Source organism: Antechinus flavipes, chromosome 1 (genome assembly GCF_016432865.1).
Source record: "Antechinus flavipes isolate AdamAnt ecotype Samford, QLD, Australia chromosome 1, AdamAnt_v2, whole genome shotgun sequence".
NCBI lineage: Eukaryota > Metazoa > Chordata > Mammalia > Dasyuromorphia > Dasyuridae > Antechinus > Antechinus flavipes.
Window position 1 is genome coordinate 251223411 of NC_067398.1, and position 21349 is coordinate 251244759.

General features: G+C 36.9%; 1 protein-coding gene across 2 annotated transcripts in view; it reads right to left on the minus strand.

Annotated features, from left to right (window-relative positions):
- Positions 1–1042: 1042 nt before the first annotated feature.
- Positions 1043–21349, minus strand: part of AMZ1 (archaelysin family metallopeptidase 1) — a 56189-nt gene continuing 35882 nt past the window's right edge. For both annotated transcript variants that reach the window (XM_052000084.1, XM_052000083.1), the window contains exon 7: positions 1043–8560. In XM_052000084.1, coding sequence (XP_051856044.1) covers positions 7991–8560 — 570 coding nt within the window. In that variant the 3' untranslated portion in view covers positions 1043–7990. The remainder of the gene's footprint in view (positions 8561–21349) is intronic.

A 21349-nucleotide genomic window follows, 5' to 3' on the forward strand; every position in this document is an offset into this window, starting at 1 on the left:
CCATAATTAAAATTTAGCCTGTTTTATATGAGTTTGGTTGCACATTTGCCAAACTGACTTGCAAATGGATTGGCACAAGTGTGTGTCTATTATTTCAGTATGTGTTTGATAGATTCTCACAGGTTCCATGATAAATCATTACTGTAGTTTTCACATCGAGCCTGAAGAATCTTTGAGCTTCCAGGATAAATGTGCATTGCCCTGGTAATTTTCACTTTGCCCAGTAGATTACAATAGTTGCTAACAAGTCTTCTGGGTAAATGAAAACTATTAACTTGCTCTCCGTTGAATCAGTTGAACATTAGAATTGTTAATAATAACACTTTGAACTATTATGTGAATTCTTTGCACACTTGCATAATGTGCTTTTTCTCTTAACACCATTCAAACCAAATAAAGTTGACTGGCATGCTATTCGGTGTTGACACACAACTCTCGCCAGGAAATTCAGTGTTAATATGCTCCATCTTCTATTCATTGCCACTCTGTCCTTAACTCACCCTATCAGTCGGTGCTTTGGTTTTGTAGCATTTCCTATGCAACCGCACACATTGCTCTGAGCACTGTACAATATTCTTGCAAAAAGGGGTGAATTAAAAGATGACAGTTTAGCCTTAACACTTAAGTATTCACAGGAGAAAACTTTTTTTAAAATAAACGTTTTTACATACTAAACAAGAATACCAAGAGATGCATAACGTGAATGCACCATAGCTGACTTCTGATTTTGGAAGTGTCTATGTAGCACCAAAACAGCATCCACAGTAGGCAGCCAACTTTGCTGTGATAAAGTCTCAATTTATGAATAAATACTGTGTACTAGGTTAAAATATATATTGTGAAGTGTAAAAAGTGTATTTTATAGCTACAGTGGATTAGTTAATGTGTTTTGTATATATGATTTTTATAAATCTATTAAACTTGCCTTACATTACCTCTATTATCTGTAGTATGCTTTTTTTTTCCTTTGTGAGGCTTTTTCCTCTGTCACAGGGAAAAGTTCACCAAATAGGAGAGGGGAGGAAGAGTAGGGTTGTATTTTAAAAAGATATATAAAAATAAAGGCATCAATAAAAGTATAAATGCAAAATCCTAGTGATAGCCCTGAACTGCACTTGTAAAGGAAAACCCATTCAGTGATCGCCTGCTATTGTGTTAAAGAGTCTGTTTTTTTTAACAGGTGGCCTTCAACCATGATTTCTCATTAAAAGCCTTGCTAAGATGAGGTTTTAAGTGAGTCTTTCCATAAGTGATTTTCTTTAAAGCCTAGGGGGTATGTCTTATGTTCCGTCTTTTAAAGCACTACCCTCCATGATTTTACAAGTTAGGTATAATCATGTTCACTGATTGCCTTCAAATAAAGTGATAGAAGGTGGGGCTAGTAGGAATTGGACATGAGCAACTTTGACCTGGATCTCAATTCTTTCTCTTTGTCTACACTATATTTGTTTTCTTCTTTCATTCCACTCTGACTTCCTATCTTTTGACCTTTCTTGCCATTTCTGCTGAGCAGAAATATCCTGCTGCTGCTGTTTACAAAATCCTGTTGTCAGGCATAGAATCCAGGCAACATGGTCATTTTTCAGCTTTTTGTATTGTCCATTATGTATACAGACATAGATGAGATCATGTATGTAAAAAAAAAAAAAACTTAGATTTTGAAGTGTTTCATAAATTTTAGTTATGATAAATGGGCTTAGATGAAATATGAACAAGCATCTAAGATGTATATTACACTCATTCATTGATCCAAGATAATTTATTGAAAACCCAAGATTCAGTAGATAGCAATTTTTGTGTTAAAGGAATGAAACCCATACCTAGACTTTCAAAAATAGATAGGATTTCAACTGACAGGGTAATAGGATATTAAGTTTAAAAAAAAAAAAAAAGCATCTTCTTAACTTCCCAACATTTTCCTTTTAAATAGACCCCAGCAGGTTAGGCAAATGGAGTTTATTTTTCCTCTTAGCATTTGTGCATCTTGGGTATTATATCTTGCAAGTTGTGTATATATAGCATCCTTACACTTCAATCCCTTATCCATTTGCCTCCAAATTCTAGTCTCTAGTTCCCATAGACCCTTTTCTGGGTTCCTTTTCTTTAACCAGGGAAAGATAATTTGTCATCTTCCCTCCCCCCCTCCCCAGTTCAATAAGAGAAAAGCCAAATGAAAAATACCAAATATTTGGCACTGAAATTTGAAATACCACATTGGAATTCAGACCTGTGATTTCCTCAATGAAAGTAGCCTAGGGCACAATCTCACTCCTGTCTTCACTTTTTGTGTGACTCTTGTCCATGGTTTTCCATAAATCCTCAACCTTTCAACACTGTTGAAATTTTTCTCCAGATTTCTTAAAGATAGATTGGGTATCAGTGGAACATTAGAGCCATCCATCAGTTGGCCCCTCTCTTTGGGACCAGCCCAACCATTTTTCTAGTTATACTTTAGTATCATATCTAAAACACTGCAATGTGATGAATATAAACTGAACTCGGCCTGTATAATACTGTATTCAACTCTTAATTTAAGGCTTGGTTAGAAAAAGCATAATGAGAAAAACTCAGCCTTCTGTTGAGAAGTTAAAGACATACAATCAAATTCAGAGGCAGCTTCCAAGCAGGGACAGAGATAAGTAGTATTCTGGAAGATTTCAGTTAGATCTAACCTCCCTTGTAAATGTCACAGATATTGTCTCAATACAGAGAGATTGCTTATTAATAGCATTTAGTTATTGAAGCTCCTGTTGCATGCAATTCTAGTACAATGAAACCTTATGCAACTTAAGTAAATGGAAAAATATTCTGATTAATTTTCTGGTTAACAGTAAATCAGAACATCCTTTTTAATTTGTTATTGTTACAATTGTTATTACAGATTTTACTTGGATATATTATTCTAATTCCAGCCCTTTAATGGAATCAAGGGGATGTAATTTAATCCCTTGTGTTCAAGAATTTTGCCATGTCTTATGATCAGCTTTATGAACATTAGTTCTTATTGTAAAACTCTGGTGAAATATATTCTACATATCCTACAGGTTCCTTTTTAACAGAAGTCTCTTCCATAAGCTTATATGCTTTTCATTGTCTTATTCTCCTAAAACTTGAACATAGGTGAATTGGTGATGAAGAGATCCTCTTTAATTAAGATTAATACTATACAACACACACCAGTACTATTACTATTAGGTCTCTACCCAGAGAGATTAAAGGATGAGGGAAAAGGCTCATATATACAAATATTTGTATAACAGTTCTTTTTGTAATGACAAGTAGAAACCAAAGGGATGACTTTAGGGGAATGGCCGAATAAATTATTGTTTATGAATATAATGAAATTTTATTGCGCCTATAGGAAATGATGAGAATACAGTTTCAGAGAAATCTGGGAAGATTTAGATAAACTGATGCAATGTGAAGTAAGCAGAACCAGGAGAATGATTTATACATTAAAACATCGTAAAGGCAAATTTGAAATTTGAAAGATTTGTGAACTCTGATCAATACAGTGACCACCTATGAATCCAGAGAACCACTGAAGTATACTTTCCCACTCTTCTAACATAGATGATGACATAGAGATGACATATTCATTATGCAGATTGAGACATTTTTTGGACATAGCCAGTGCAGAAATTAATTTTGCTTGACTCTGTGTATTTCTTACAGATGTTTACTTCTCCCTGTCCTCGATGAGAGGAGGTAGGGAAGGAGGGATGAAAACAGATGGTGGTATGTAGGGGGAAGGAGAGAAAATTGGATTTTTTAAATGAAAAAAATTTAGCTATGTAACATAAAAAGAAAGGTCTTAACCAGTTATATCAAGTTCCTCATTTTAATAGCCTCAGAAGATATGGTTTTTATGGCAAAGGATATTTCCTAAATTACTTTGCATTTGCTTATTTATAAATAATAAATTTATATTGTTTATAAATTTATGAATTTGTGTATTTATAAATGTACAGGCATTTATAAATAATATTTCATATTTTCATTTATATTTGGCTGCCCTGTTTGTTTTTATGGGTGTCAAAAATTGGCTGTTTCCTTGACTTTTTTGAAGCAGTAGAAGCTTCTATCTGTATAGGTGCCCCCATTTAGAATGAGACCATGGTTGAATCTAACCCTATTCTGACTAATTGGTCTCTTTAACTATCAGTTTCTGGAGTAGCCAAAGTGATTGAAAGCCATTTTTGGAAAATGGAGTGTGAAACTTTGCTGTCTCTTTTTAGTCCTGAAACCAGGCAGCAAAATCCCACTTCTTTGCCTCTTGCTGTAGCTTTTACATAGCAAGCTTATAAGGCAGACTTTTGTTTCATCACAGCCACATGTAAGCCTTCTCAAGAACAAGTTTGTGAGACATCCATGCTAAGTCCTCGTTCTCTGGCCTTCATGAAGATATAAATATTCTTTTGGGGGGGACCTCTCCCTCTTAAAATAAATAAACCAAATAAGCCTGAGCTCCTCAGGGTTTTATTTTCATTGGCATCTTTGTCCCCAAACCCTGGCCACCCACCCAGTCTGCTCATTTCTGCCAAAAGGCTTTCTGAGTAATCTCATAAACCAAGTAATACGGGACTGAAAGAGAGGGATTGCTTTAAAACCAGGTGGCTGCAGGTTTCCTTACTGCTTTTGAACTTTTTAATTCATTCAACAGCTTCTTTGCTGTCCTGTTTCCTCTCCTGTCAGGGCTAGACCAATTTAGTCAAGAACTACAGTGTGCCTTTCATAGGATCATAGACTCAGTTGGAAGAAAAGGGCCTTAAAGGTAACCTAGTCCAGCTCGTTCATTCTGTGAGGAATAAGAGGAACAGAAAGTTGAAGGGAATCTAATGTCAGAAAAGTCAATTTTTCTGACTTCAAATCCTGAATTCTTCACATTGTGCTGCACTCCTCCTGCATTAGTGAGGATGCTCACTTACAAGCATACTCAAATGCTGGAGATTACCTTCCCCTTCCAATACCATCTCTTTTTATCTTCCCAATCTGGAAGGTGCCTCTTCCTTAGCAGATCAAAAGTGCCTCTCTGCACAGAATTTCTAGACTTGGCAAATGATAGCATCCTCAGGAGTCAGTATTCTTTTCTTTGTCTCGTACCTATCCCATACCTATCCTGACAAAGTACCAGTTAGGCAATTGCCAATCCAATTAAAATATATGCCCGTTGAATTGGCCAAGGTAAGGAGATCATTCATCTAGGGATGTCTATACTTTGAAAGTCTTAAGCCTTTTATTAGCCAATCACATGAGAAAATTAGGTAGAGTGGCCTTTTTTAAGAATAAAAATGAAAACAAGCTACTAAATGATTCAATTTCATGCAGTTCTTCTAGTTTCTTGGAAACTAATGTCTGCAAGTGATATTGAGTTTAGCTCCATTTTATGGGCATGAATCATGGATTCAGAGTTGGGAGGGCCTCTGGAGGTCACCATAATTCAAATCCCACATTTGCAAGGTGAGGAAACAGAGCCAAATCAGTTAAGGGACTTGGACAGGGTCACACAAGAAATAAGGTCTAGCTTCTATTCCATCATAGACCTAAAACACTTGGGAGAAATTTGCACGGTGTGAATTTAATAGCAAATATATTTGTTCATGTTAACTGATTTTTTTTCTTAATATTTTAAGATTTTAGCATGAGCAAAAGCAGGAATTGAGACTTATGAGGTTAGTGGGGATTGATTTTGAGATGCTTCATTTTAAAAGCTCTACTCCCCGAGGATTTTTATAATCTTTTCTTAGTAAGCAACAAAGACTGATGGGAAATGACCCCTTTTTAAATATATATTGATTATTGCTTCTTACCATCTTCCAGATGCTATTCATTTGTTCTCAAAAATCACTGGGAATGAATGATTCTAGTTGATGGAATCAGTTGTTTCCTATCTGAAAGTGAACCATTTGATGGATGAGGTGAAATCATTGGTAATGATCATACATGACATTTTGCCCAGAAGACAAATCAGGAAATCAGAAAATAGGTAAAATAATGGAGCATCAGTAGGCTACCCAGGGTGAAAAACTGTGTTCTTGTATTCCTATTCTAGCAATGGTATCTGTCATATATAATATTGTCTTTGCTCAATTTTGCTTCTTTGTTAATTTGAAGAGCCCTCATCGACAATGAGACAAAAGGGAAATATGAATTTGAACATGTTAATGGTGTTTTTGAATTATAACATCACTTCCCTCAGCATTCATTTCCTGGCGTTTTACTGGAGGCAAGATTCACCTGCAAAAAGAACTTTGTGAGCTCTTGCCCCTCTGCATTGAGATTTCTCTTCCTCATTCTGACTCTTCCACATTGAAAAGCTTCTGATCAAAAGACTCAGTTCTTACCCTTTTAGTATATTCTATTACTAAGACTCAAAGCTAGCGCACTGTTGCTCTTTCATCACCACTGTTCTACAAGTTACTACAGGCATCTGTCTCAAGGGGATAGAAGTAAGAGGGTCAGTCTTGCAGTACTTTCAAAATTTCTTTTTGAAATCATCCCTTTCCTATCTCCTCCACAAAATCTGTTAAAAGAAAGATAGGAAGGAAGGAAGGAAGGAACAAAGGAAGAAAGGGAAGGAGAGAGGAAGGAGAAAGGACAAAAGAAAGAAGGGGTTTACATTGGATACATTCTTACCAGATCATTATTTTTTTTAAACAAAAATGGTTTTTTTGGTGGAAGTTGGTTACCCTCCCTGAGAATCACATGGATTTACATGGGGTGCACATTATTACATACTTTATTGAAGTATTTGCCATTGTAGTCCTGATCATTAAGACTGGCTTTGCTTTACAGAGGGAGGCATCATAGATAAGGAAAAAATCTGAAGTTTCTCCATTTGTGGGAGTGGAGACACCTATTATCTGCCTTGGAATGCCGAGTGAATTTGCTACTGGAGGGAGTCAGTGTATTCCCTCTGTTACTCCCTGCCTGAAATTCTATCAGCCTCTTGAGCTGTTAGATATAAATAACTAAAGTGACCCAGAGGGTACTAAAATCTCAGCCTGGAATGAGAGATTGACTGAACCACTTCCTTCCTTCAATTGCTGCAGGCACAGATCCCTCTGCTGGCAATAGGAGAGAGGAATCCATGTTCCACCCTCAGAGAGATTCCAGCTTCCCAAAAGAAGAAGCCCCAGATTTGGAGAGCAGATATGATTTCTCCTAAGAATAAATGTAAATGTTGACCCATTGTAGGTCAGCACCTGAGGCACTAAAAGACAGACCATAAGATTTGTTTTTCTAGTTCCTCACCCAGATACCTTTGTTTAAGAAGCTATAAACATTTCCAGAAGTTCGGGACTCAAGAACTCTCTTCATCTCCTGTGGCATTCAGTTACAATAATAACAATAACATCATAATAATAACAATAATAATGGCATTTATATAGCACTTTAAGGTCTACAAGGCGCTTTACTTATTACCTCAATTTGAATTCAGTTCAGTTTCTGGAATTCTGAGGTTTAGGGTTAGGATTTGGAGAAGGGAAGAAAGGGGAGGGAAAAAAAAGGTGGACAGAATAAAATCAGTGAGTTTAAAATTTCCTAACTACTAAAACCACCCCAAAGTGGAACAGACTGCCTTGGGAGATAAGGGGCTTCCCCTCACTTTAAGTTTGTCGAGCAAAGACTATTTGGGAATGGATGAAGGATTCTTAATAGGAGTAAAATTTGGATTAAATGATCTCTGAATTCCTTCTAATATTGATCTGTCATTCTGTAAAGGAAATGGAAGAAATTAAATTTTATTCTGTAATCTGATATGAATAGGCATTTGCAGGGAGGGATGGAATCCCATTGATATCTACTTTTCAACTCAATTTTGTATGTAAATATGGAGCTCAAGAAAAGCCTGGGGGGAGAGGAGGGAAGGAGAACAGAGGGAAAGGGAGGGGAGGGGAGGAGAGGGGAGGAAGACAAGTGGAAAAGATAATTCTTTTCTACTCTCAACAAAAAGGGAGTTAAGAAAGGTAGGCCTGATATGACTATACTAATTGTCTTCCCACTTCCATCGACAAGGGGAGGTTTCAGCTTTGGACAGTTTTCTTGTGCTCAGCTTCTGCCTTAAGGAAGAGAATTTGTCCCCCAGGACTTTTCGAAGCCCTACATTGTCTCTACTGAAAGGCAAGTCCTTTCTGGGGGCTGGGAGCTGCCCTGTGAACATCTCCCACTTAGCAAGGGCATCCACAGCCCCATCAACTTCAGCCAGCTCTTCCTCTGAGACATCCCTCTCTAGGGCAGAGATGCAAGTTGCCAGCCAGAGTTCATATTCTTTGATGATATCTGAAGAGCCAGAAGAGTCTCCTAGCTGTTGTTGGCTGTCCAGGTCTGCCAGGGAGCACATTCCCTCCTCAGGCTCGAGTTCCTGCCCTATGGAGAAAGCATGACTGCATGTGTCTGGGGTGAGGGGCTCTGACAGGCTTGTGACTGCTTCAGAGTCATTCTCACAACCCATTCCCGAGTCCGAGCTGAACGGGAGGACATCTTCAGACACAGAGAGGTCTCCTGCCTCCTGACTGGGCCATGTCATGGCCACAGTTTGAATCCAAGCATACAGTTTCTGTGAGGAGAGAAACCAAGACATAATTCTCCATATTAATTCACCTCGAATTAGGATCAGTGTGTATGAGAGGATAAATAACAAAGCATCCTACCCACATGCTAACAGAAAAGTGATGAACTCGGGAGATGGAATGCAACCTACATTTTTGGACAATCCATTTAGGAATTTGTTTTGCTGAATTATGCCTAATTGTTATAAGAATTTTAGTTTCCTTTTTTTTTTTTAAATAGGAAGAGGAAGAAAAATAGATTTTTCCTCACTGAAAAAAAAAGGTTTGATTTTTAAAAATTCCTATGGATCTACACAAAAAACTAAGAAGACTGTTTCCTTCTGAGTAGTCTGTCTCCATTATGACTGCAACCTTTTGTCTGGGCTCCCATGAGCATCAAAGGGCAGTAAGCCAAGCCCCAGATGGTGTCCATGGTAACTGCCAAAATGCCCAGGAGTAACCCTGATGACAAAGGACAAGCTTGATGGAGCAAAGGTGGCTATAGAATTCAGAAGAGGGTTACAAATTTCCCAGACCACTTAGGACAAATACAAATGGGCAGCAAACCTTGTAGTACCTACATCATTTCCTTTCCTGCATGACTCGGCTGCTGTGAAAACCAAGAGCTCTTCCATTGTCTTTCCCAAAAGTGGGCTGAGGCTGGAACAGTTGCAACACCCCTTTTCCTCCCACCCACACAAACACAGTCCCCTGAGGCTAGAGAAGTCATACTTCCCTCCTCCTCTGAGAACCCTTTTTGCTATTCCTCTGCAATGATTTATGCATACTGAGAGGAAAGGAAGAGACTGGAGTATCTTGAGCTGTCTGGATTGTAAAGAGAAACAAGATCTCTAGCTTATGGCTTGTGAGCTTTGGTCAGCCATATCACAAATCTAGAGGCCAGAAATACACATTTGTCTCTACCTCCAACACACAGAAATTAAATCGAGTTACTTAGTTTATAGTTTGTACAGTAGAATGTAAAATACTTGAGGACAGGGACTAAGTTTTTTTTAATATAAAATTATATTGATATCTTTTGTTTTCATCATTTATATTTCCTGATGTATTTTATACCTCCTTTATACCCTAATAGTAAAGAGAAAAAATAAAGGGTTGAGAGATAAAAGAAGGAAAAAACACTCAACAAAACTAATCAACATATCAGAAAAACATCTAATATTAAATGCAATAAGTTTCATTTTTGGTACCCCCGGCCCAGCACAGTGTCTTGTACATATTAGATGCTTAATAAATGCTTGCAGAAATAAATTAAATTGAATTTGTACAGTGAAACCCTTAATATTCTGAAGATGGGGCTATGTATGATACCTGACTCATCTGCCCTTCTTCACATGTCCTTCTTCCTCTTTAAAGCAGAGGCTCCCATTTCCAACTGTAGTTATGGCTTTAGGATATGGACTATCTATTAGCACACTTTGATAGTAGCTTTCCTAATCCTAGCCTTTTCACTCCACATCAGATCACTATGTGATCATCTAGTTATGCTTTAAAAGGGGAAGGGGGAGGAAGCTAACTCTTATTTGCTTTTCCCCAAGTCGCCCTGCACTCTTCTATAAGAGATAAATAGTTCATTTTTCTTTGTTGCTCTCCGATTGTAGCATGCACATTAAATAGACAGAAAAATGTTCTCCCCAGCTAGTTTCTCATCTATGGCCTCTATATATATGGCCATAATAATGTCTCCATGTTCTTAGCAGTACACATATAGGCCCATGTTTGGGAACCATATGGCTCCACATAGCCTCAGGTTAACAGATGGGAAGCTGCCTGTGTGTATGATACAGGACTTTTTAAAATATTAAAGATTACTTTTAAAATGTTTTTAATTGAAAATAATTTAAACACCAGTGAATAAGTCTAATTTTTAAAAACTGAATGACATTTTATTTATTTTTAACATTTTTTTATTTGAAGCTTTAAAATTTTTTACATATATTTTAAATTCTTAATCAAGATTTTCTTTATATCTGGACAAGTCCTAAGTGCCAGTTTGCAGATGGCCAATAACCTCATTTTAAAATTTAAAATGTTAAAGCTACCACAACTAGCTTAAGTATAGTAAGTGTGTTAGTTTTCAATGTTGTTCTTTATTCAGTTGTGTGATTCCCATTTGGAGTTTTCTTGACAAAAATACTGGAATGCTTTGCCATCCATCTCCAGCTTACTAAGGCAAACTGAGTGAAGTGACTTGCCCAGAGTCACACTGCTAGTAAATGTCTGAGGTCACATTTGAACTCGGGAAGAGGAGTAATTCCTAATTACATAGTTTCCTATAGTGAAATATTTTTCATCAGTTGGCATGGAGGTAATCTGTTCTGCTAACAGCAGAGGGCAGCATGATTACATTCAAACTGAAACGTCAAACCTGGAGGTTACATTGAAGAATATTTCGCCCTTCTCAAACAAGCGCTAACCCTGTAGTTTTGTTTTCCTCCTTCCTCTAGGTTTCTTGATCTTCCTCTGGAGTGCTTTTTCTCTCTTTGAAACCACTTACCCGATGCCTAAATATCAGTAGTATTTGAGGCAAATACTCTGAATCAGTCAGTCAATAAACATTGGCTATTATAGGCAATGGCTAGAAAAAAGATTAATGGAGGAGACGAAATGCAAACAAATGTGTTCAAACAAGATATATGTAAAATAAATTGGAAATAATCAGCAGAGGGAAAGCAGTAAAATTAAGGAAGATTGGGAAAATCTTCTTATAAAAGGTGGAACTTTTAAATGGGACTTGAAGAAAACAGGAGACAGAGATGAGGAAGAAGAGCATTCCAGAAATTTGATGTGTTCTTTTTTTTCTTAATTTTATGGAATAAAAAAAGCATTTCCATAATATAGTACAATAAAAATGATGATTGTACATGAAACTGCAAAACTACCATGCACAACTTGCTATTCCTTTCAAATACACAATAAAATTACCATGCAAATTTATTTTTTCTTCCCTTTCCCCTGGGGAAGCTACCATTAGACACACACATACACACACACACACACACACACATATATATATAAAATTATTCTACACATACTTCTGCTTATCACTTTCTTCTCTGAATGCTGATAATATCTTTCTTCATATGTCCCTTAGAATTATTTTGAGCATTTATAATAGACAAAATAACTTATTTGCTCAAAATCATTTTTAATATTACTATTATTTACATAATGTTCTTTTGGTTCTTTTTGCTCTTCATTATTTCATGCAACCTTTTCATGTTTTTCTCAGACCATTGAGGTGATTATTTCTCATATTGTAGCAATATTCCATCACAATCATATACCACAACTTGTTTAGCCATTCCTCAATTGACAGGTAATCCCTTCAATTTCTTGGCCATCACCATTTTAATCATATTCTTTTTCCTTTTTCCCTAATCTCTTAATTGATAAATTTAATGATTTTTTTTTCTTAGTCCCTATCCCTCTTGACTTTCCTACAACTTTTGACACTGTTCATCACCCCCTTCTTGATATTCTCTCCTCTCTGAGTTTTTCTGACCCTTCTAGTTCTTTTCCTACCTATCTGATCACTCCTGTCTCCTATAATGGATCTTCATTCAGCTTATACTCTTTTCCTACCTATCTGATCTCTCCTGTCTCCTATAATGGATCTTCATTCAGCTCATACTTACTAGTAGGGGTCATCTCCCCAAACCCTATTCCGGACCCTCTTCCCTTACTCTGGATTATTTCACTTGGTGATCTCATCAGCAACCACAGTTTCAATTCTCATCTCTATGCACACAACTCTGAAACTTACTTAACTTCTCTGCTGACCTCCAGTTTCACATCTCCAACAGCTTTGATTCTGTGGTCCCCTGACTTGGAGGGAAGGGGAGCCTTCTATTCTAACAATAAGTCAGTAATCCTAAATCTTCTTGCTTTGGAATCTGCCTCAGGAAACTTTTGAGATACCTCACGACACTAGTTTGGGCCCCAAACTTTTGGGATCCCCCTTCCCAACCTCAACAGTTTTACAATGGAACTGGATGTCCCAAAGACATCTTAAACTCAAGATGGTCAAAACTGAATTTATTATTTTCCTCCCAAAGTTCTCTGTCCTTCCCAACTACTATGAAGGCAGCCACCATCTTCCCAGTCACCCACACTCCCACTCTAGGTATCATCTTCCCCTCCTCCCTTCCACTTCTCCCCACATCAGGTCTACTGCCAGGACCTATTGATTTTACCTTTGTATCATCTTTCACATATATCCCCTTCTCTCCTCTGACACTGTCACCATCCTGATGCAGGCTCACATCACCCTGAACTACTACAGTGGACTGTGAGGTGGTCTCCTTGCTTCCCATGCAATTCTTTTCCCACTCAGCTGTCCAAGTGATCTTCCTAAAGAACATGCATGATCCTAACATCCCTCTAATAAATTCTGGTAGTTCCCTGTTGCTTCAGGATCAAACATAAAATCCCCTGTTTGATTTGTATCCCTTCATAATTTAGCCCCTTACCACCTTTCCAGTCTTATTACACTCCTTACTGTCCCCTACATTTTCTGTGAATTAATACTAACCTCCTTGCTGTTGCTCACACAGCCAATTTCATGAGCTTGTCTCCCCTGCCTTGAACACTCTCGTTCTTCTCTTCTGCCTCTTAGTTCCCCTGGCTTCTCTCAAATCTCAGCTTGCTTCCCCTGCAAGAGTCCAGTTCTCCTTAACTTAGTGCCTTCTGTCTGTTGATTTTTTTTCCAATTATCCTGTCAATATCTTATTTGTGCACAGATGCTTGGATGCTGTCTCTCCCATTACACTGTCAGGCAAAATAGTCTTTTGCCCATCTTTGTATCCCCAGCTCTAAGCACAGTGCCTGGCACATAATAAGCCTTGGCTAAATGTGAACCCTCATAAATAAAAGTGGACTCTCATTGAATTTCTTTCATTGGCAAGATTATTTTGACCCCCATAGTTACTGTATACAATCTTAAGGCCAAGTTTTAGATGTAAATCCTCAAGGTTATTTTGTATCTTATAAAATTTTGGTCTTCCCTGTTTCCTGTTAATCGCAAATTCTGCTGGGGAACTTATGGCACCTTTCCCTTTATTAATTGTGAGTTCTTTAGGAGCTTTGTCATAATGAAGCTAATCTCTTAAATGGAAAATGGGTTAAGTCCATGAATTCATTACAGATGACTCCATGCATTCTTGATTTCTCCCCTATCCCTTCTCTCTTCTCTCCTTAAGAGGGCATGTTGTAGATATTTCTAGGTAGACAGTGACAGATCCAAATTTCAGAGTTTTTTTGCATTACACTGGAGGTTCCTTAAAGCCAAAAATTATGTATGATTGACCTTTTTATATTTCCCCAGTCAACTAACCTAGAGTTCTGCATACAGTAGACATTTTATAAATTGTACAACTTAGCATTATCTGAGTTTCCCTGAGAGTGTTTGTGATAATAATCATGTGAACGGTGAGACAACAGGAAAGAAAAGAATATTAGGGGGCTATCCATTGTTTTACAGATGAGAAAACTGAAGCTCACAGAAGTAAGATTCCCCAAATAAAAGTAAAAATAGGACACAGTGAGCAGAGTTGTGTGTCTAACCTTTCTTTCTGCTCAAAGGTTGAGGACAAGAGTAAAATGAAAACATTTCTTGGATGAGAGATTGACCCTCAAATGAAATCTTCATAAAACTGCCTTTTAAACTTTTCTGTTTATACATAAAAATCTCTGGGGCTTGTCATCTCCTTAGGTTTCTTCAGTGAAATCAGCTGGGGACCCTGTTGACAAAATGTTCTGCCTAAGTTATTCACTTTTATCTTCAAAATCTTCCACTGGCTCTATTTCCTCTGCTTTTTAAGTTCTGATCTTCCTACTTAAAAAAAAAAAAAAAATTCTGACTTCAATTCCAGTATTTCTTTACTTCTATGAAGCAATAGAAAGAAAGAGCTTTGAATGTGGAGTCTGAGAATATAGTTTAAAATTCTAGCTCTGTTCATTACTACCTGTGTGAATTTGTGCAAGCCACTTAATTTCTAAAATCTCAGTTTCTTCATCTGTAAATTAAGATGTTTGGACCAAATAGCCTCTGAAGGCCTGAAGCTCTGGTTCCAAATCTAGGATTTTATGACATTCTCAGTATACTTCTTACCTCCATTACTTCCTCAAATACCTATAATCTGGCTTCCATCTAGGACTTCTTCTTTGGTCCTTTTTTATAATAATAATGGCTAGCATTTCTGTAGCTTAAGGTTTGCAAAGTACTTAATGTTATCTTATCTGATCCTCTAATCTGTTCTGTGGTATAGGCACTAAGAAAAAGAGAAATGGAGATTAGTTACTGCCTCTGGCCACATGGCTAGTAAGTGTCTGAAACTGCATACCACACAACCTAGCTACCTCCTTGATTGCCCTGTAGTATTTTACCATGTTGCCAACTCTCCAATTAGACTTTTATTAGCACTTCTCCTTCCTCTCTCCTTCAGTGATGCCTTTTCTTCATAAATGCTGACCATTTCCAAAGGTTCTGTTCTCCATATGATTGGGACTCATGTTGGTTCCTTAATGGAGTTCAGGGAAGGTAGACTTGAAAAGCAATTATCCCAGCATTTCTTGAGCAAGAAAGTGGCTCTGTCCCTTCATGTTCCACAGGCTGCCCTCCTTGTATCTTCTATTATTCTTTGTGCCTAGACTGGCAAATTAATTAATACTTTTGGTCCCTCAGTATTTGGCAATTGTGTTTCCTACTCTATAGCACTAAATTCAGATGAAAGACCCTGGCATGGACTTGGCAAATGGCGGCAAATGGTCAACTTGGCAGCTATGTGCAGCAGAGCTACTCTTAGGGCACCTAAGATGGACTCTGAAGAAAACAAGGAATTCTATAAAGAGAAGGAGCTCATTCTAGACCTGTGAATGAAAAAGAAGGAATTGGAAGGTCAGGTACAGGAAATAGTTAGCTAGTCAGTTTGCCTGAAACAGAGAATGTGTAAAGGAAAATAAAATGAAATAGAATTGGAAAGAACCAGTTTATAGATGACCTTCAACACTCAGGTGATGAGTTTATTTATATTTTATCCAAGAGGCAACAGGGAGCCACTGATGATTTTTTTAACTAAGGAGATGGATAAATTTTAGTTGCTGTTACTCTGGTATTTTAGGTGACCTAGGGTCTGGGCTGTGTGAATGGGGGAAAGAGGACAGATCCAAGAGATGTCAAGGAGCTAAAATTGTCAAGGCTTGGCTGGTGATCAAGCCTTGTTTGGCCAGTGAAGGAGCAGGAAGAGGCAAACATGAATCTAAGCTTATGAGCATGAGTGATTAGAAAGATAGGAGCAGGATTTTATTTTGCACATGCAAACACATACACAAACAAACACACACATAGATGAAAAGATAGGTGCATCATTAACAGAGATGGGGACGTTTGGAGGAGCTATGGATTTAGGAGGAAATATGTTCCATTTGAGATATTAATGGACCATTAGGATAAAAACATCCAGCAGGTTGTAAGTAACTTAGGCTAGAATCTCAGAGAAAGACTAGACCTAGATATGTAGATTTGAACTCTAAGACATAGAACTGATGACTGGACCCTTGGAAACTGATGAGACCATAAGATATATTCACTGGTATTTATATAGCATTTTAAAATTTGCAGAGCACTTTATGTGTGTTATCTCATTTCTTCCTCACAACAACCTTGTGAATTGAATGCTAGTATTAACCCCATTTTACAAATAAGGAAACTGAGGCACAGAGAGGTTAAATGACACTTACCACAGTGACACAATTATTAGCTGAGGCAGTATTTGAACTTAGCTCTTCCTGATTCTAACATTCTATCCCACATGCTGTCCACTTAGCCAACTAACTGAGAGAGGAAGATCTAGGAAGATAAGAGTCTTGGAGAATGGCCACATTTAATGGATGGGAGGAAGAGGATAATCCAAAATAAATAAATAAGAAGGAGAAAGAGCAGTCAGACAGAAAGGCAAATCAGAAGAGAAAAATGTTACAAAGCCCAAGAGAAAAAAGTGGCCAGGAGTGGTGGTAAATAGTATTAAAAGCCACAGAGAAGCCAAGCAAGGAAGAAGTGGAAAAACCCATTGAATTTAAATTATTTACTTATTTATTTATCTTGTGAGGCAGTTGGGGTTGGTTAAGTGTCTTGCCCAGGGTCACATAGTTAGTGTTAAATATATGAAGTCAGATTTGAATTCAGGTCCTTCTCACTCCAAGGCTTGGTACTCTATTCACTGAGCCATCCAGTTGCCCTGGCCATTGAATTCAGTAGTGAAAAAATTGCTGCCTCCAGAAAAGAGATGAGATAGACCAACATCTTAACACCATATATTAAGATAAGGTCAAAATGGGTTCATGATTTAGATATAAAGGTTGATACTATAAGCAAATTAGAAAAATAAGGGATAGTTTACCTGTTAGATCTTTGGAGAAGGGATGAATTTGTGATCAAACAAGAAATAGAAAACATTATGAAATGCAAAATGGATAATTTTGATTACATTAAATTAAGAAAGTTTTGCACAAACAGAACCAATAGGACCAAAATTAAAAGAAAAACAGAAAGCTGAAAACAATTTTTATAGACAATGTTTCTGATAAAGACCTTGTTTCTAAAATAGAGAAATAGGTCAAATTTATAAGAATACAAGTCATTCCCAAGATGGTCAAAGGATATGAAAAAACAATTTTCAGATGAAGAAGTTAAAGCTATCTGTAATCACATGAAAAAATATTCCAAACTACTATTGAATAGAGAAATACAAATTAAAACAACTCTGAGGTATCACCTCACATCTATAAGATTGATGGGAAAAAATAATGATAAATGTTGGATGGAATGTGGGAAAACTGGGACACCAATGCATTGTTGGTGGAGTTGTGAACTGATCCAGCCATTCTGGAGAGCAATTTGAAATTATGCCCAAAGGGCAATAAAATTGTGCATAGCCTAAGATGACAGGAAAAAATAACAATGAATGTTGGAGGGGATGCAGAGAAAACTGAGACACTGATGCATTGTTGGTGGAGTTGTGAACGAATCCAGCCATTCTGGAGAGCGATCTGGAATTATGCCCAAAAAGTTATCAAACTGTGCATACCCTTTGATCCAGCAGTGTTTCTATTGGGCTTATACCCCAAAGAGATACTAAAAAAGGGAAAGAGACCTGTATGTGCCAAAATGTTTGTGGCAGCCCTGTTCGTAGTGGCCAGAAACTGGAAAATGAAGGGATGCCCATCAATTGGAGAATGGTTGGGTAAATTGTGGTATATGAATGTTATGGAATATTATTGTTCTGTAAGAAATGACCAGCAGGATGAATACAGAGAGGACTGGCGAGACTTACATGAACTGATGCTAAGTGAAATGAGCAGAACCAGGCGATCATCATACACATGACAAGATATTGTATGAGAACATATTTTAATGGAAGTGGATTTCTTTGACAAAGAAACCTGAGTTTCAATTGATAAACGACGGACAAAAGCAGCTACACCCAAAGAAAGAACACTGGGAAACGAATGTGAACTATCTGCATTTTTGTTTTTCTTCCCGGGTTATTTTTACCTTCTGAATCCAATTCTCCCTATGCAACAAGAGAACTGTTCGGTTCTGCAAACATATATTGTATCTAGGATATACTGCAACATATCCAACATATAAAGGACTGCTTGCCATCTAGGGGAGGGAGTGGAGGGAGGGAGGGAAAAAAAATCGGAACAGAAACGAGTGTCAATATAAAGTAATTATTAAATAAAAAAAAAAAATAAAGAACAAATTATACATAAAAAATAAATAAAGAAATAAAGAAAAGAAAAGAAATGACCAGCAGGATGAATACAGAGAGGCTTGGAGACACTTACAGGAACTGATGCTAAGTGAAATGAGCAGAACCAGGAGATCATTATACACTTCGACAACGATATTGTATGAGGATGTATTCTAATGGAAGTGGATTTCTTCGACAAAGAGAAGATCTAACTCAGTTTCAATTGATCAATGATGGACAGAAGCAGCTACATCCAAAGAAAGAACACTGGGAAATGAATGTAAACTGTTTGCATTTTTGTTTTTCTTACTAGGTTATTTTTACCTTCTGAATCCAATTCTTCCTGTGCAACAAGAGAACTGTTTGATTCTGCACACATATATATTGTATCTAGGATATACTGCGACATATTTAAATGTAAAGGACTGCTTGCCATCTGGGAAAGGGAGTGGAGAGAGGGAGGGTAAAAGTTGGAATAGAAGTGAGTGCAAGGGATAATGTTGTAGAGAAATATTGTTATTATTGGGAAGTGTAGAAATAGAAGAGGTCTAGGAAGAAGATACAGGATGATAGCTAAGGGAATAATAAGATCAAGTCATGGTTTTATAAGGATGGAAGAGCCTAGGTTTGTACATAAGCCTCCTTCCCCACTGCCATTGTGGGCAAACTTCCCGATCCAATGAAGGTTCAGACTTGTGAAGCCCTGCCTCTCAGTTAGCAACTGAGCTTATAATGGGTCATGATAAGTGGTCTCCCCCTAGATGATCTTTATCCACTTCTACTATTACCTCTCTGTAGATGAAGCCTCAACCTTTTCTAAATTTCAATCCTCGATTTGTAGCTTTCTGGACTTTTTCCACTTATAAAATAGAAATAGAATTCTTATTCTAGTTACCTCAAAGAACCTTCATGAAGACACTCTGTAAGTTATAAAGCACTATATAAATATGAAATGCTAAAATTATTATTTTTATTTTCTTTGTTGTTCATTTACTTTAGTAATGTCCCCACATTTGGAGTTTACATTTGGAGTTTTCTTGACAGAGATACTGCAGTGGTTTGCCATTCCCTTCTCCAGTTCATTTTACAGATGAGGAACTGAGGCAAATAGGGTGAAGTGACTTGCCAAAGTAACACAGTTAGCAAGTATCTGAGGCTGGATTTGAACTCAGGAAGATGAGTCTTCCTGATACCAGGTACAGCTTTCTATCCACTGCACTACCTAGCTACTTTATTTCTTTTCTGTCCACACTCGAATCTATTCTATATGTTATTGCCAATAGTATATAATTAATATATACTAAGCAAGATATTCTTAACTTGGGGTTTGAGAACTTGGTTTTTAAATATTGTAACTAAATTTTAATATAATTATGTTTTATTTGTTACCAGTATTTTATGCTTTTAATAATATTCTGCTGAGAAGGGATCAATAGGCTTCACCAGATTACCCAAAAAATCATGCCACAAAAAAAGGTTAAGAGCTAATGGTCCTAAAATATCCTTTAATAAAAACTCACTTTTGACAAAAATTGCTAGGAAAATTGTAAATTAGTATGGCAGAAACTATGCATTGACTCATATCTAATACTCTATATCAAGATAAGGTGAAAATGGGTTCAAGATTTTGACAAATGATAGTATAAGCAAATTAGAAGAACAAAGGATAGTCTACCTCTTAGATCCGTGGAGAAGAGAGGAATTTGTGGCCAAAGAAGAACTAGAGAAAATTATGAGATGCAAAATGGATAATTTTGATCACATTAAGTTAAAAAGTTTTTATACAAACAAAACCAATGCAGATAAGATTAGAAAGGAAGCAGTAAACTAGAGAAAAAAAATTTTACAACCAAAGATTCTGATAAAGGCCTCATTTCTAAAATATATAGAGAATAGACTCAAATTTATAAGACTACAAGTCATTCTCCAGTTGTTAAATGGTCAAAAGATATGAACAGACAAATTTCAGATGAAGAAATTGAAACTTTTTCTAAGTCATATGAAAAAATGTTCTAAATCACTATTGATTAGAGAAATGCAAATTAAGACAACTCTGAGATACATCTCTCAGATTTACTAAAATGACAGGAAAAGATAATGATGAATGTTGGAAGGGATGTGGGAAAACTGGGACATGATACATTGTTGGTGGAGTTGTGAACTGATCATACCATTTTGGAGAGTAATATGGAACTATGCCCAAAGGGCTATCAAACTGCATACCCTTTGATCCAGCAATGTCTCTACTGGCTGCATATTCCAGAGAGATCATTAAAAAAAGGAAAAAGATCCACATGTGCAAAAATGTTTGTAGCAGCCTTTTTTGTAATGGCAAGGAAACTGAGTGGATGCCCAATAGTTGGAGAATGGCTGCATAAGTTATGGTATATGAATATTGTAGAATATTGTTGTTCTACAAGAAATGATCAGCAGGATGATTTCAGAGAGACCTGGAGAGACTTAACTTCATTTAAGTGAAGTGAGTAAAACCAAGAGAATATGGTTCACAGCAACAAGATTATACAATGATTAATTCTGAAAGATGTGGCTAGTTCCAATGATCTTGTGATGGAGAGAGCCATCTGCACTCAGGACTGTTGGAACTGAGTGTGGATTTTGACATAGTATTTTCACTTTTTTGTTGTTGTTTGCTTGCACTTTTTTTTCTTTGTGATTTTTTTCTTTTTTATCTCATTTTTCTTGTGCAAAATGTGGATATATATATAGAAGGATTGTACGTGTTTAACATATATTTGATTACTTGCCATCTAGGGGCAGGGGTGAGGGGAAGAGAGGGTGAAAAAATCTGGAACATAACATTTTGCAAGAGTGAATATTGAAAAATATCTATGTATATGTTTTGAAAATAAAAAACTTAAAAAAAAATAAAGTATCCCTTGATTGCACCCATACTCTGTCATTACCAAAATTTGCCTTGTTCCAGACAAACTAGGCTATTGACCATTCCTCATGCCTATCTTCTGTCCCATGTATGGATATTGCGTTCTATTCTTCCTTCCT